The sequence below is a fragment of the Anabrus simplex genome, chromosome 8 (genome assembly GCF_040414725.1).
Source record: "Anabrus simplex isolate iqAnaSimp1 chromosome 8, ASM4041472v1, whole genome shotgun sequence".
NCBI lineage: Eukaryota > Metazoa > Arthropoda > Insecta > Orthoptera > Tettigoniidae > Anabrus > Anabrus simplex.
The window spans coordinates 147110664-147126526 of NC_090272.1; the positions used below are offsets into that span (position 1 = coordinate 147110664).

Below are 15863 nucleotides of genomic sequence, written 5' to 3' on the forward strand. Positions count from 1 at the left end.
CCAAACCCCAGCAATGTGCGCACCTTATAAACGAAAAATTGGTACAATCATTTCCAGCACACTTTGTATCAGTCAAATCATGAAAATTCGTTTGTTAGACAGTATGAAATTGTGGTATATTGTCAGTACTGGAATAACCACCCGCTTTCTAAGCATATTTCAGCATTGGTACAAAACAATCATTTTTTTTTGCTATTGGCTTTACGTCGCACCGACACAGATATGTCTTATGGCGACGATGGGATAGGAAAGGCCTAGGAATGGGAAGGAAGCGACCGTGGCCTTAATTAAGGTACAGCCCCGGCATTTGCCTGGTGTGAAAATGGGAAACCACGGAAAACCATCTTCAGCGCTGCCGACAGTGGGGCTCGAACCCACTATTTCCTGATTACTGGATACTGGCCGCACTTCAGCGACTGCAGCTATTGAGCTCGGTACTGAATGAATCTATGAGAACAGGATTTCTTCCGTCTTCCTGTACTTGCGGATGGAAAACGTTTTGAAATCAGTCACGTACATGCCCTTTCCCCATTTTCCCGGAAGATGAACAATCAATTACTACATATTTAAAGGTATCCATGTAGGCTTTGATACTTTCTTGTACTCTAGGTCCAAACTTTCCATTAATTTCTTGGAAAACGATCAAGAACAAATGTCCCATTTCTCCGGCTTTAGAAATGTGATATTGCACTGTGTGGGAGTGCGTAAAACTATTTCGGCAAACAAGCGTAGCAAGAACGTCTTTCACACCACGAAAATCATAACTTCTCTGCGTTGCCATTTCGTACTCAACTCGGGACTGGTCCCAATTCCAGATATTGACATCCAGGATCTCTTTCTTTTCTTGCAATTCATTAATGAATATTACAAACATTTTAGCCACTTCGTGTCGTACTTCCTCGTCTGTTTTAAACGTTTGGTTACTTTTCGGAACCGAATTTTCAAACGCCTTTTAAGGTTTGTCAAGTATGACTCGCTTTGCAGAGAGTGTTTGGGGAAAAACAACTCCCTACCCTCAACAATCCAACGCTCAATGTCCGATTTTGTGACATATAAATAACGCATCCTTGCCTTGGTGAACTCTTCTTTCACATAAGCTCGAACCATCGCACATTTCTTAATTTCTCCATTGTGTTCAACGTGGTTGACGATTCCATAAATTTGTCTCCAAGTCTTCTTATACTTCCGTACGGCGTACATAGGTCCTCGTTCCTTTAATTTTTCGTACATGTCCAACAATGATTCGGAATCATAATCTTCCGCTGACTTACAGGGCCTTCCTCGGCCATCACAAGACTTGTTATCTTCGTTAAACTCATCTCCGTGTTTGCATTTTTTCGTTGTTGTTGTTGTTGTCCCCTCCTCAACGCCATCTTCGTCTTCTGAATCAACGAAAACGGCTCCTTCCTCCTGAATAAATTCGCATTTTCCCTCCAAAATTGCATCAAACGTTGTCTTTATTTGTTTATACATGATTTGCTCTTCATCAGAAAGCTCTGTAGATTCCTGAATGTTAACACCGTAGGCATTAATAAGAGCTGCAATAATATTGCAAGCGGCCATAACAAAGTAAAGAATCCAATGCGATCTCCTGTATGTGGAATAGCCATTAGTCGTGGAGAACTTGACCGAATAGAATAGGACTCGTTGTCCCATATACACAACTGTTGGCAGCCGTATGTAGTGGGGGACAGAGGAGAACCGAAGGAGTGGAGAGGGGAGGCGAGGCAGGGCAGCCGCTGGCCGTGAGCGCTGACGTGTGCCAGCATGTACTGTGCAATTCAGGGAGCGCACCGCCAACTTTGAGCCCCCTAATGCCCCCTTAAAAAGACCAGCGAAAAATTAGACTTCCACTACCTGTTCCAGCTTAAAAAGACCTTCACGAATATGTAAAAATCAAATCGAAATTCGCAGTCCGACTTCGTACCGTTCCCTCGTAAGCTACTGTAAATCATGCTCTCGGTGCGTCTGTCGATGTTTGACTAAAGAACATAAGTTGAAACATCTGCAGGTTAGTGAAAGGCTCTCAGCAAGGTTAACAGGGGAACGGAATGCACTTTTGAATCGCATCGTCACCTGTGATGAAATTTGGGTACCGGTACACCAGTATACGCCCACGTCAAAACAAGCCAGTAAGGAGTAGCGAAGAAAGGGTGAGGAAACTTCAGTGAAAGGGAAGGAGCCAAGGTCGGTCGAGGTGAGCTATTGAGGTGAAAAGTGCTCTTCCACTGCCATCCCCAGCCCGTCGTAAGAAGTAACTAAAAGGGGTGTATTTCACACTACGAAAGTCTTAATATCACACTAATTTAGGATTACAGTTCTAAGGTAATTCTGACTCCTTCAACCGTTAATTAACGCGGTACGGTCTTACAGGGCCGCCTCTGTGGTGTAGTGGTTAGCGTGATTAGCTGCCACCCCCGGAGGTCCGGGTTCGATTCCCGGCTCTGCCACGAAATTTTTGAAAAGTGGTACGAGGGCTGAAACGGGGTCCACTCAGCCTCGGGAGGTCAACTGAGTAGAGGTGGGTTCGATTCCCACCTCAGCCATCCTCGAAGTGGTTTTCCGTGGTTTCCCACTTCACCTCCAGGCGAATGCCGGGATGGTACTGAACCATTCTGTTCATTGAAGCAATCGTATTAATTTGAGTATTGGATATTGGAATCATACTAGGCCACCCACGAAGCCGATGTCATACAGTATATGTCATAAAGGGGTCCAGAAGAAGCGTTCTTATGTGAAGTGAGCGCGAGCGTCATTATGAGAAATCTCCAGAACTCATTAAAAGAAGTTATGTCCCAAGCCAAGCCTCTTGATGAAGTTTGGGGACGCTTTCCAGTTCGCGGCTAAACTTATTCTAGGAGGGAAGAATGAAATAAATTAATATCTTTGGTTACAGAAGAGTTGCATTGGATTTGAGACAAGAATTGCAACCTGTATTATTTCCGCTTTATTTTGATAGGCATTAGGGCTGCATTAATTAATGCATTCGCTAATTTGAGCTCATGGTATAATTAATGTGGGAAATTTTCCCGGGCACGCTAAGATTGCACGCAGCCAAGCGGCTTGATGACGCGACCCGGAATTATAAATTAAGGCCGCCAGGGCATATCAGAGTCATTCTTGGACCGAGAAGCTGCGGGAACGAGTCGTCATACTGCGTGTTGGTGCTGAGAACAACGCTTTGTCTTCAAGCTACAACGACTACCTGTACTGCTATTTCTGCAAAGATGTAAGTAATCAACTTGAATATTCAGAGGAATTGAAGATTTTACCTGTGAGATTATGCTATGGGGAGATGAGGTACTGCTTACATGAGACTAATAACTAGTAGCTCCATATTTCTGTGAGGTCAAGGGTTGCAGACGGAATGCTAGAATTATTATTGGCTCAGGTTAGGAATTCTAAAACTATATGTTGTCCATGTGATAGGATGATAGAACAGTGACGGAGAGTAGTGAAGAAACTATTGTGTACCAGGTTAAAACTCTGAACGAGACTTGGTCAGTGTGACGTGTGAGACACGCTAACAGTGAAGACAGGCATCGAGTTGGAACAGTCTGTAATATATGAATTTATTTTCAGTTACCCCAGCATCAAGTCAGAACGAGTGTTTGACAGCATCAGTGCAAAGAAGCCACAACCAGGAGCTGAAGCCAACACAACAACGGGCATCGATCCAGGAACGTTGGGAGCACCTGACCAGCACAACATCGAAGAGGACACCTTCCGACTACAGAGGGAGCTGTACGAAGACGCCACACCAGCAAGAATGTATCCAAGTGGTCAACAGTCTCTGATGACAGCTCTGCAGTATATCAGAATGTGGTAGATCCAGTGGTCCACAGGGATGGCCGCTCCGCTATGTTCTCAAAATTAAGGTCAGAGCTTTCCAATTCTGTTTCAAGCATGTCATTTAAATTTAGATAGGAATATGGGGGCCGTCAGTCAACTAATTTGTGGTAATAGGAGAAGTTCCCTTGTAATATAGAGCTAGGCCTCAAACTCGAACCCCGTACTTTAAGGTAGATGTTATTTGTAAAGTCCTTGGTAATGAAGTTATGGTTCATTGTAATTGCGTTATTTGATTGTACGTGTTTTTGTAAGGGTCTGATTGAACTCATTTGGGCATAGGAGGTTAGTCTACAGATAGGTATTTTTTTGTGAGATCACATTCAGGCATTTGTTTCTGCAGACGTAGAAGTATATAGTTATGACCAAATGGTGACCAAGTCGTGACCAGGAATTCACCCAGATTCACTGATAGTGTGCGCGAGTCCAATATTTAAGAGATTTGAGCCCATAAGAGGCAGTATTAGAATTTGCAGTTGGTATGAGAGAGCCCAACCATTGAGAGTTTATTGAATATATTTTGGAAATGCCTAGGATGGCCATGTGACGATCGCTTAATGATTAGTGTTTTGTAGCACTTGGATTTAGCCCATGAGAGGCATAAGTAAGATGAGCGAGATTGCTAAAGGTATCGAGACGAGGGCAGATCGCCCAGGTATATTTAAATGATGGCTTTAACAGCTGACTACGTGAAATGTTCTTTTGAAAGGCAAGACTTTAGCCTGTCTCCTCGGTGGAGCTCATAAATTAGGGGGACTGCTGCAAGTGGTGGGGTGAGAATGGAGGTCATTGAGCTTGACGTCACAGGCTGGTGTGTTGGTCGTCTGCAGTATTTCAAGTATGCTAGGAGGGGAAGAAACGACCTTCTTGTTTTGAAAGCAGAGAGAGAGATTTGTTTTATGCCCCATTTGTTTTACGTAATATTTTAACACTGGCCCGTTTTATACTGACACCCTTGTATGTGTTGATTGGATTCTTTCATATTGTTTGCATAGGTATCTTGGACACCTTACCTGTCATAGGACTAGGGTTCGTGACCAAGTCAGGTCATGGTAAATTTTGTGGTGATTTTGTTAGCACCGGGGTTCGATGGCACGAGGCATTGTAAATTTTTATGGGAATCATTGTTTTGTGCAATTAAGCAGATATCCATCTCCAAAACTTCGTTACTTACACCATTGTAACATGCTTGTTGCAGCTCACGAGTTATTGTGAAGGCAGTGAACTGAGAGTCATCGGCTTAGCGTCATATTCCCATCTCATATTGAAATGATCTTTTATTTGTAAATAATTCAATTTTATGTAATAAATCCCTATTTGTTAAACTTGGAATGCAGCGGTGTTTTCTGTTAGATATTTTATTTTAATTTTTTTTTTAGTTTAGTCGAATTCTTACCTGAGTAGGCACATGTCCTAGTGTTTTATCTTTATGTTGCCCCGTTATACCCATGTTATCCCTGAGAAGAGCGTTCTACCGGCTGATTGAAGAGGACAGTGTTCAGGTAAGACTATGTGCACCAGCTCACGCCTGTGAGAGTTTGTTCACTACTGTACTCTAGGTTCGAGACCGGCCTTCGCCTGGACGGAACTTTATAGTGCAGTAGGGCACAGTACCTAACTTAAGGCCACGGCCGCTTCCTTCCCTCATCCTTGCCTATCCCTTCCAATCCTCCCATCCCCCTACAAGGCCCCTGTTCACCATAGCAGGTGAGGCCGCCTGGGCGAGGTACTGGTCATACTCCCCAGTTGTATCCCCCGACCAAGAGTCTGAAGCTCTAGGACACTGCCCTTGAGGCGGTAGAGGTGGGATCCCTCGCTGAGTCCGAGGGAAAAGCCGAACCTGGAGGGTAAACAGATGATGATGATGATGATGATGACGGTCTTACAGGCCGCGCAATGTTTTACATTATTACGGTACAACCCCTTTCCCTCTCATTGTTGACTTTCAACGTTTCACGAACTTCGTGCTTAGTTGTGTTTTGACTGGTGGTGAGGTAAATGTTGTTTGCTAGCGCCTGTAATGTAAGTATGATGTGAATATGATACATTCAAAACTCCTTCGATGTTAGACTGGGCGCACTACGTTGTTTAATTATTCGTTTCTATGTTTTGTTTTTCATTCATTTTAGGCTTTCAGACTGACTGTGTGGAGAGTCAAGGTACCTCTACAGTTAAAACGAGAAAATAAAATATTTTTTTAATAAAAACAGGACGAAATGTAACCATGACACATCATCGGAGGAGAGTTTTTCTAGAGATGATGATGATCTCGAAATGTCAGGAACTTCAGACCGTAATGGTCACTTGGATTCAGGTGACAATCCGTTCAGGAATACTTAATGGTATGGAAAGATTTGATAGAAATGGGCATAAATATCTGCAAAAGAGCTGTTAGAACACCTCGCCATAACATAATAATGAGATTTCCATCCACTAACTCCAATGAACCCACATTTTTTTGATAATGAAGTTGTGAATTACATTCTCAAATGGATCAATGCTAAAACAGAAAGCGTTAGGTAGAAACATTATGACAATACCAAAGCTGATGGATGAACTTCTAGCTTTTCTGGGCACTTTGATATATTCGGTTGCTTTTAAATGAAACCATGAAAACGGAAATTTTATCTTCGCGAATGATGGTCTTGGCCACGAGATTTTCAAATATGTTTTGTTAAAGAAACGTTTCCTGATTTTATTGAATTGTTTACGTTTTAATTACTCTTCATCCAGACAGGCAAGTCTCAAATATGACAATCGGACTGCTATATACACTGACTGACAGTGACAATGCAACACCAAGGAGGAGTGGTTCGAAAGGGATGAAAGTTGGGGAAAAAACAGAGACGGCACGGATGAATAATTGATGTTTATTTCAAACCGATATGCAGGTTACACAATGCGCACGGCATCGACTCAGTAGGATGTAGGACCACCGCGAGCGGCGATGCACGCAGAAACACGTCGAGGTACAGAGTCAATAAGAGTGCGGATGGTGTCCTGAGGGATGGTTCTCCATTCTCTGTCAACCATTTGCCACAGTTGGTCGTCCGTACGAGGCTGGGGCAGAGTTTGCAAACGGCGTCCAATGAGATCCCACACGTGTTCGATTGGTGAGAGATCCGGAGAGTACGCTGGCCACGGAAGCATCTGTACACCTCGTAGAGCCTGTTGGGAGATGCGAGCAGTGTGTGGGCGGGCATTATCCTGCTGAAACAGAGCATTGGGCAGCCCCTGAAGGTACGGGAGTGCCACCGGCCGCAGCACATGCTGCACGTAGCGGTGGGCATTTAACATGCCTTGAATACGCACTAGAGGTGACGTGGAATCATACGCAATAGCGCCCCAAACCATGATGCCGCGTTGTCTAGCGGTAGGGCGCTCCACAGTTACTGCCGGATTTGACCTTTCTCCACGCCGACGCCACACTCGTCTGCGGTGACTATCACTGACAGAACAGAAGTGTGACTCATCGGAGAACACGACGTTCCGCCATTCCCTCACCCAAGTCGCTCTAGCCCGGCACCATGCCAGGCGTGCACGTCTATGCTGTGGAGTCAATGGTAGTCTTCTGAGCGGACGCCGGGAGTGCAGGCTTCCTTCAACCAATCGACGGGAAATTGTTCTGGTCGATATTGGAACAGCCAGGGTGTCTTGCACATGCTGAAGAATGGCGGTTGACGTGGCGTGCGGGGCTGCCACCGCTTGGCGGCGGATGCGCCGATCCTCGCGTGCTGACGTCACTCTGGCTGCGCCTGGACCCCTCGCACGTGCCACATGTCCCTGCGCCAACCATCTTCGACACAGGCGCTGCACCGTGGACACATCCCTATGGGTATCGGCTGCGATTTGACGAAGCGACCAACCTGCCCTTCTCAGCCCGATCACCATACCCCTCGTAAAGTCGTCTGTCTGCTGGAAATGCCTCCATTGACGGCGGCCTGGCATTCTTAGCTATACACGTGTCCTGTGGCACACGACAACACGTTCTACAATGACTGTCGGCTGAGAAATCACGGTACGAAGTGGGCCATTCGCCAACGCCGTGTCCCATTTATCGTTCGCTACGTGCGCAGCACAGCGGCGCTTTTCACATCATGAGCATACCTCAGTGACGTCAGTCTACCCTGCAATTGACATAAAGTTCTGACCACTCCTTCTTGGTGTTGCATTTGCTCTGTCAGTCAGTGTATTACTATTTTAAGAACACTGTGGAAAATTCACGGAAATATTACAACATCTGTACTTGTGCACTTGTGGAGAAGATGTGCGCACGTTGTCTACATGCCTAGAAAACCTTGTAGTGCGGACTTAAAAGACTGACACTGTGCGATGCGAAAATTAGTTACTTCTTTAACGTGTATATTTACAGTTGGTGATACTGTAATGGTGAGAATTTCTGTGATGCAGGAAAGAAACTCCTGAAACCAACCGAATCCATCTTACGACTGTGTCAACCCACTTATGGCAGTCATTGTAAAAAAACAGTCGACAACTGGTTCAGTTCGATTGAAGTTATGAAGGAAAATATAAGATGGAAATTCCACAAAACGTCCTGCCAAATAAAAGTAGGGTTGTTGATTCGTCTTTGCACGACTACACCGACATCGCCCTGCTATCATCTCATGTCCCAAGAAAGAACAGAGCAGTTGTTCTTGTGTCATCCATGCACCGTAGTACTGGTAAAGGAAGAAGGTAGGTCTATTAAAACACAACTAAGGGAGGTGTGGATGGACTTGCCACAAACTTTTCTGTATATACCTCTAGTCGAAGGATACAGTATTGGCCAACATGCATATTTTACCCTCTGCTTGGACAACAGTAAGTTATAGTAAACGCATATGTTATATTCCAGAGCACATCAGAGGAGCATTCTAATGACAGGGCCCGCTTCTTGAAATATTTGGTTCGCTGTCTCGTGTTGAAATACACGAAGAGATGAGCTCAGAATACTAAACTTCCGTTGCGGCTAGCAGTTCACTGTGTTCTCGGATCTGATGTTTCGCCGGAAGCCAATGAAGGCGATGTTGGTCCGAATTCACGAAAAACATGCAGGATTTATCTGGCAAGTAAGAAGAGTAAGACTTCTCACTCTTGTGCTATGTGCAAGAAGCTGAACTGCATGTAGGGGCCTAGTGCATTTCAGTTCGTAGATCTGCCAGTTCAGTCGCGAAAACGTGTGAAACTCTTGAGTGTAAGCATTAAATTGAGGTCTCAATTTTAGTTGAAATTTCCTTGTTTTTTCAACGTTTGGTTTATTGAGAAGGTTACTGAATGATACTGGTGTATTGTTGTTGTTGTTGTTGCTACTTGTTTAATGTCGCACTAACACATCGGAGGTTTTCAGGTTAGGTTTGGAAAGCTAACGGCCGTGGCCTTTATTAAGATACGGCCTGGTGTGAAAATGGGAAACCATGGAAAACCATCTTCAGGGCTGCCAACCGTGGGATTTGAACCCACTGATGTTTTATTTTTCACTACCATAAAGTACCCTCTCAAAGTTTACTACTAAATAACTTGACAAGTAATTTTGGAGCACTACTGATAGAAAATTGTAAGTGGCAGTTCCTTAATTTTTGTGTGCATTTGTTGAATATATCTTCCCTTTCAATAATATGAACCGCGGTCTTCAATAACATCAGAATCAGAATTATTAAATATATACGTACTTCATTTTCGGCGACTTCTGAGACCGCACTACGTTAGTGAATGTTAGTATAAGACAGAACGTGAATTAGTTCTGTGTTTTCATTAAGACCCTCGTCTGACTTCGCTGCTACAGAGTGGATATAAGATATTTAATGACTACAGTACGGTAATGTTTGTTATATGATCACTCTTTTTTTGTTATCACTCACCTGATCTACAACTTTGCCGTCTTGTTCCTTGATGTAGAACTCTTGCTTACTTTCGGAGGAGAAGACCACCGGTTCTGACGTAGTGGTAGCCACTATTTGACTCATCTGATTACCGTTATCGTCTAACTCGTTCACCTGTGGACAACCAACCACCATCACTGCTGTGTCCTTGACCTTACTATGTAAAGTTATAGAAAACTGTGAATTCATTTCGTTTCTTGTTTTATATAAACTCCAGTTTTGGGAAGTCCTATGACACGAGCGATGTTCGAATAAAGTTCTTGTTATAGTCCTTGCAATTTCCTCGTTAATGACCAGCACGCTTTTGAAGCCTAGCTGGCAGGCTGTGTTTACATTCCTTGTCCGCGGGTTGCCAGGATTTCCCCAGCTCGAGACACAGCGTTGTCAACTCTCCGTTTTAACTATATGTAGCCGCTGAGAGTGAGCAGCGAGACTGGACAGAACTGCGTGAAGCTGTGCAACACTGGAGATCTGACAAGGAAGTCGGCTTCAGGACCGGCATGCTTTTCAAGTACCCCAAGTGGACTGTCATTGACAAAGCAAGACATCTACTATTGGTCACAATAGAGGCGACCGTGGACAGTAATAAATCTGCTTACTGTCGGGGAGGGGGATACTGTTTAACGTTTGAGTCGCGATCGTTAACGAGGAAGTTGAGAAAACTACACCCTTGTTACGTGGAATAAGCATTTTAGTGACATATATGGCCTACTTTCTCATACATCCACTGAAATACAGAGTGTCCAGTAGAGCAAACCGAAGGGGCATAAACTATCTCTGAAACGGGAACATAACAACACCCTTCGTTTCAAAATCGGTGAAGTGTAATCCGTTGAGACTGTGGCGAAAGTGAGGAGTTGGCAACACTTGTAGCTGCAACGTGGCACGGACGCGGCTTGGCACGCGTACTCGCTCAAGAGTGGCTCCGCTTGTCTCGCTTGTCCGTAATGTATAGCAGAGGAAGCAGGCAGATGACTTACACATCGCGTGTCAGACCTTGACCGTCGGAAGCGCAGTGTCTGTGCGGACACAAGTCTCTTTCTCTCAGTCGGCTTGTACTTCCCCACGTTGCTGACTCAAGGCTATGCACGTCTACCGACGGCAGGGTCCAGTTACCTGTTTTGGTCTACATGTTATTTTCAAACATACAGCTACATAGACTGTTGCATAAGGATTGACATACTAATTTGTTTGTGTGTGTTTATATTTACGTATTTTTGTATCAACATCGTTGCTTTGATAGATACCCGGTACTACTTTTTAACTTTAGTGTGAAGTTTATAAATATATGACGTTTTGCTAGAGAAGGGATATAGTAGCGGCATACTATTCGGCGTTATTGGAAAGCCTCAGCCAGTTTCCAGTCATTCGACCGGTTCAGGAATGGAATGAATGAAGCCCTCACTTTTTTTTTTTTTTTTTTTTTGCTATTTGCTTTACGTCGCACTGACACAGATAAGTCTTACGGCGACGATGGGATAGGAAAGGCCTATGAATGGGAAGGAAGCGGCCGTGGCCTTAATTAAGATACAGCCCCAGTATTTGCCTGGTGTGAAAATGGGAAACCACGGAAAACCATCTTCAGGACTGCCGACAGTGGGGTTCGAACCCACTATCTCCCGATTACTGGATACTGGTCGTACTTAAGCAACTGCAGCTATCGAGCTCGGTAAGCCCTCATCTAGCGGTGACTATAGGAATTGTGCCGACTGCCTAAAGCCTGTTGCACTCTTCTGGGGCAATGAGTAATGACTGGCAAATGAAATGAAATGATAGTGGAGAGTGTTGCTGGAATGAAAGATGATAGGGGAAAACTGGATTACCCGGAGAAAAAGCTGTCTCGCCTCTACTTTGTCCAGCACAAGTTTCACATGGAGAGACCGGGATTTGAACCATGGAATCCAGCTGTGAGAGGAGGCCGGCGCGCTGCCGCCTGAACCACGGAGATTATTATTATTATTATTATTATTATTATTATTATTATTATTATTATTATTATTATTAAAGCTACTTTTTTGTGGCGGAATTAGGGCTCCTGGCCCTTTCTTACACTTAACTACTTTCCTATTTGTTATTATTCTGCTTCATAATTGTACATAGAAGAGGTCCCTATAAACAATATTTTGTTTTGTACTTACTGCAACCTTTAAAGTAATTATTTTTTTCCTGGTACATGGTGATTACAAAGTATGTTGTTTCGCTAATTTTATGCCAATGCCCTGTCGAACACTTTATATGTCCTGATATGAAATAATACATACGTCTATTGTACGGAGTACAGTAGTTACGAACGTGTAATGTACACCCCTCCAGGCCTGCGCTATCTCATAACGTCCTAGACTAGCGCTCGTAACAGCTGTTCCTCATGCATGCAGAGCTGTCAGTCAGCTCGTCACCTTACATACCTGACATACACACGCGCATTTGCTTTCCCAGGACTGTTAACAATACATCCACGTGTAGGTAGTGTGTGATGTTATTTGTTCTCAAATTGCACTCAACGAAGAACAGTCTTAGCATCCTTTCACACCCAGCATTCTCCGGAACTGTCCCTGCTCTACGGTCCGATCGATACTGGGTATCTCTCTTTGTTACCATGTTACAAATGACACCATTCGAAAGCAATTTAGTATGCCATCAATTACAGCAAAGGTGAGAGAAAGTTGGCTTCACTGATTTGATCATACCTTGAGGGCGGTACTTTCCACAGTTGCCAAAACACTTAACAGCTGGAAATTGAAGTCCAGAGACCACGGCAGCCAAAGCTGGGGTGGAAGGACATCGTTAATGATTTGCAAATCGGCGGTCTCCAGCCTGAAGATGCATTTGTTCGAACGGACTAGTGTTCAAAGAGGGGACACTACACCTGAGGGATTACGGTAGGAAGATGATGAATATTGATTATTGTACCGGGAGGTACGCCCCAACGCAGCGCATTTAAATTCAGCGCCTAAACGAACTCCTCTAGTGGCAAAACAGTGAAACTGAAACTACACCAACTTATAACTTTACTCTGAAGATGTCACCACAGAAATATGATGTAATTTTGTTATTGTGCAGTTTCCTAACCTGAGTGAATTTCTACTTGTTTTGTTTGACATTCATCAAGAAGTTTGGACATTCTTCCACAGATGACACCACTAAAAACTATGATCATGCACCCTGGTGCGAAGTGAAAGAACCTATAATTTAAAGAAGTTTTTGTATTTCTAGGTTTTTTAACTACAGTAATTGATGTTCATTTATTTTTGGGTTGGCAATATTTACCTTTTCTTTCCGCCAGTTGTGAATCCAACCAATCACTAATTTCTGTAATTATTTTTCCACCAATCACAGGCTTCTTCTCCGATTCTAAGTGTTACTTTTGAAATCTACCAATAAAATTCAGTGGGTGTGTCTTGATTAATCGTGAATGATCTCGAACCTTCTCTGAGGGTTTATAAACTGCGGATTTTCTCGTTTCTTGGCCAATTGATCTCATCTATCTGAGTGTGTGTATTAAGCAGGAGGCGGGTGGCCTTTTCGTTGGCAACTAGAACTGCTACAAGGTATGGCAACATAATTACATCTTTCTTTCTTGCTAACTGCTCAGGCTAACCCGAGGGAAAGGTCCGAATCGTTAACTATGTAATCTCCTTTTCAAAAAATGTAACTTCTGCCGGCAAATGTAAAAACATAAATCTTTAACTGTATAATCGGGGATAGAGAGTGATGTACCCTCTCGAGCTCCCCTTCATCTTGGTTTGAGAGGACTACGTTTCATAATTTTTTCATTCTGTAATGTGGTAATGTAATTTCTATACGAACCACCTCAGTAGTTTGGGAATAGCCCCTGTTTCATCGGCCTAGTGCCCTTTCGGTTCACACCCAGGAGTGCAAGTTTCGCCTCCATTCATTTTGTGTTCGGGCCATTTATTTAACCGTTGTTCTTTCTCCATGAAGGCCCAGTAGGTTGGGTATTAAATACCCCTGTATAATCCTTTTCCTTTAGAGGCCAGAAACTGTAAGTTGATGTTGCCTTGAATAGGCTTGGAAAACTGAGAGCCTGTTAGCTCTTTCTCAAAGTTTTTGTAAGATCAATGAATGCCTCTTGAAGGCTAGATGTTGTCATTTTGGGAGCAAGTGCTCTTTGAATTAGGGGATTTCTGTCCTTGTATAAATTTGCAAATTTGAGCTAGTAGCTCAGGAAATGTAAAGCTAGGAGCTTAAAGCCCGAAGTGTTAAGATTCTGAATCTTGGATTTTTCCCCATCTTGTTTAATGATTGCTACTTGTACCTGTAATATTGGCATTACAAAATTGTTGAGTTTAAATTTATGAAAATATAACCTTCAGTTCAAGTTTTAAATTCTATTCTTGACATTGTAGTCAGACCCATTCCAGCCCGCACCTTCTTTAACCTCTTCTGCTCCACGGATAACTCCGTATCAATTATTATTTGTATTATCGAATTTGTGTGAACACAGGGATAGGAGAATTGCTTTGAATTGTATTTCTGTTTTAGAGGTAACAGTTCATTGCCCTGAGGGGTCCGTTCCGTCAAGGAATGAAAACTTCACCCTGCACTAAATAAGCGACATTGGAAGGGAAAATTATTCTCTTCTGACCCCAGCAGTATTACGTTTGCAAGGTCTAGGGACTCTTTCATCTTCATGCCCTTTGTGTCCCTTCATCTGTTTCTGCTTCTCTTAATGATTATTGAGGAAGCACACATTCACTGTAAGGGAAATCGAGAGTCTTCGGATTTCTTAAAAATCGGTTAATTTAGTTAATTTAGGTGGAAAGCGAAGTAAAAGGGGGATACGTACCGTGGAAGATGTGAGAAACGTAAGTGGTTTGAAAATGGGTCATAATGACGTTCGACGATTAGACAGAATGTGGCGTTTGCCTCATATTCTTTTTCCATAGACACGTAAGGGGAGAGGAGAGGAAACACTTGTGTGAAGGAAATTTCATTGTCATGGAGAGGAGAGGAGAGGAGAGGAAGGATAATTGGCGCGGGATCCCAATACAAATAATTAAATATCATCTAATGCTGATTATTTCAGATCGTCCCATTTATAGCATACTAGCTTATGTACCCGTGCTTCACTACAGAATTTCACACCGAGAAGTAGTGTACACGTCGTGAGTAGGATTTTATTAAATTACGTGGCTCTTAGTGTTACCTTACCCGACAAAGACGACGAAGTGGTTGCCATACGTCGTTTCTCATGAAAGGATCAAGTTGGAGAGTTTATATTGTAATGCAACCCCCCTTGCCTACTGCTGGTCACACTCGAGTTAAAGGGTGTTCATTTTCACGGCAGACCCCTCTGCCTACTGCCAGTCACACTCGAGTTGGAGTGTGTTCATTCCGATGACAGGCCCCCTTGCGTACCGCCAGCCACAATCGAGTTCGGCAGTTTTCATTGTAATGACAGACACTCACGTTTCATATGCCTTTTTATATCCTCAGGAGGACTGTCTCTGCAGTTTTCTCAAATTCTTCAAGGATATACCAATTGATAGAACATCAACATGGCAGAAATATTAACACAATGAAGAGTTAAAAAAATGTATCTACGTAATTACAGATTCAAAAGAAATACTATTAATGATTAACATTAATATTTTATTATTGGAATATGTAAGGAATGATTGTCCTGCGCATAGATATCGAGGAATACGGTTCCATAAAGAAGAGAAACTGAAGTAAAAAGGAAGGGCGAGAAGGAAATACGAAAGATCAGGCCAATAGTGCGACTATGTGCAGCTTTCCACATTACAAGGTAAAGTACCATCCTCTTTCTGAGCAGTGCAATGCAACTTTTTCTCCCCCATTTTCAAACTTCTGTGACAGAAGTGACAGGGATCCTATCATCGGTAGATATAAACAATTCGTGTGGGCCTGACGAGATACCTGGCATCGTCCTCCGAGAATGTGCTTCCCAACTGGCAATTCCACTACGGTATGTGAAATTATAAATAAATAATTTAAGTGTGGGGTGTTTTCCAGCCGAGTGTAAAAAGTGTTACGTAATTCATATCTTCAAGAAAAGTGTTATTCGATAATTACAGACCAGTAGTGCTGCTGCTTCCACTTTTATCGAAGGTGGCGGAGAAAGTAATTTATAATCGCCTGTATGACTCTTTT

At 43.3% G+C, this 15863-nt stretch overlaps 1 protein-coding gene across 6 annotated transcripts in view; it reads right to left on the bottom strand.

The window, feature by feature from the left end:
• The window catches only part of LOC136878904 (uncharacterized), a 318860-nt gene that overhangs the window by 184673 nt on the left and 118324 nt on the right, over positions 1–15863 (bottom strand). For 5 of the 6 annotated variants that reach the window (XM_068228857.1, XM_068228858.1, XM_068228856.1 and 2 more), the window contains exon 5: positions 9708–9842. The exons of the other annotated variant lie outside the window; for it this stretch is intronic. In XM_068228857.1, coding sequence (XP_068084958.1) covers positions 9708–9842 — 135 coding nt within the window. The remainder of the gene's footprint in view (positions 1–9707; positions 9843–15863) is intronic. 6 annotated transcript variants of the gene reach the window in all.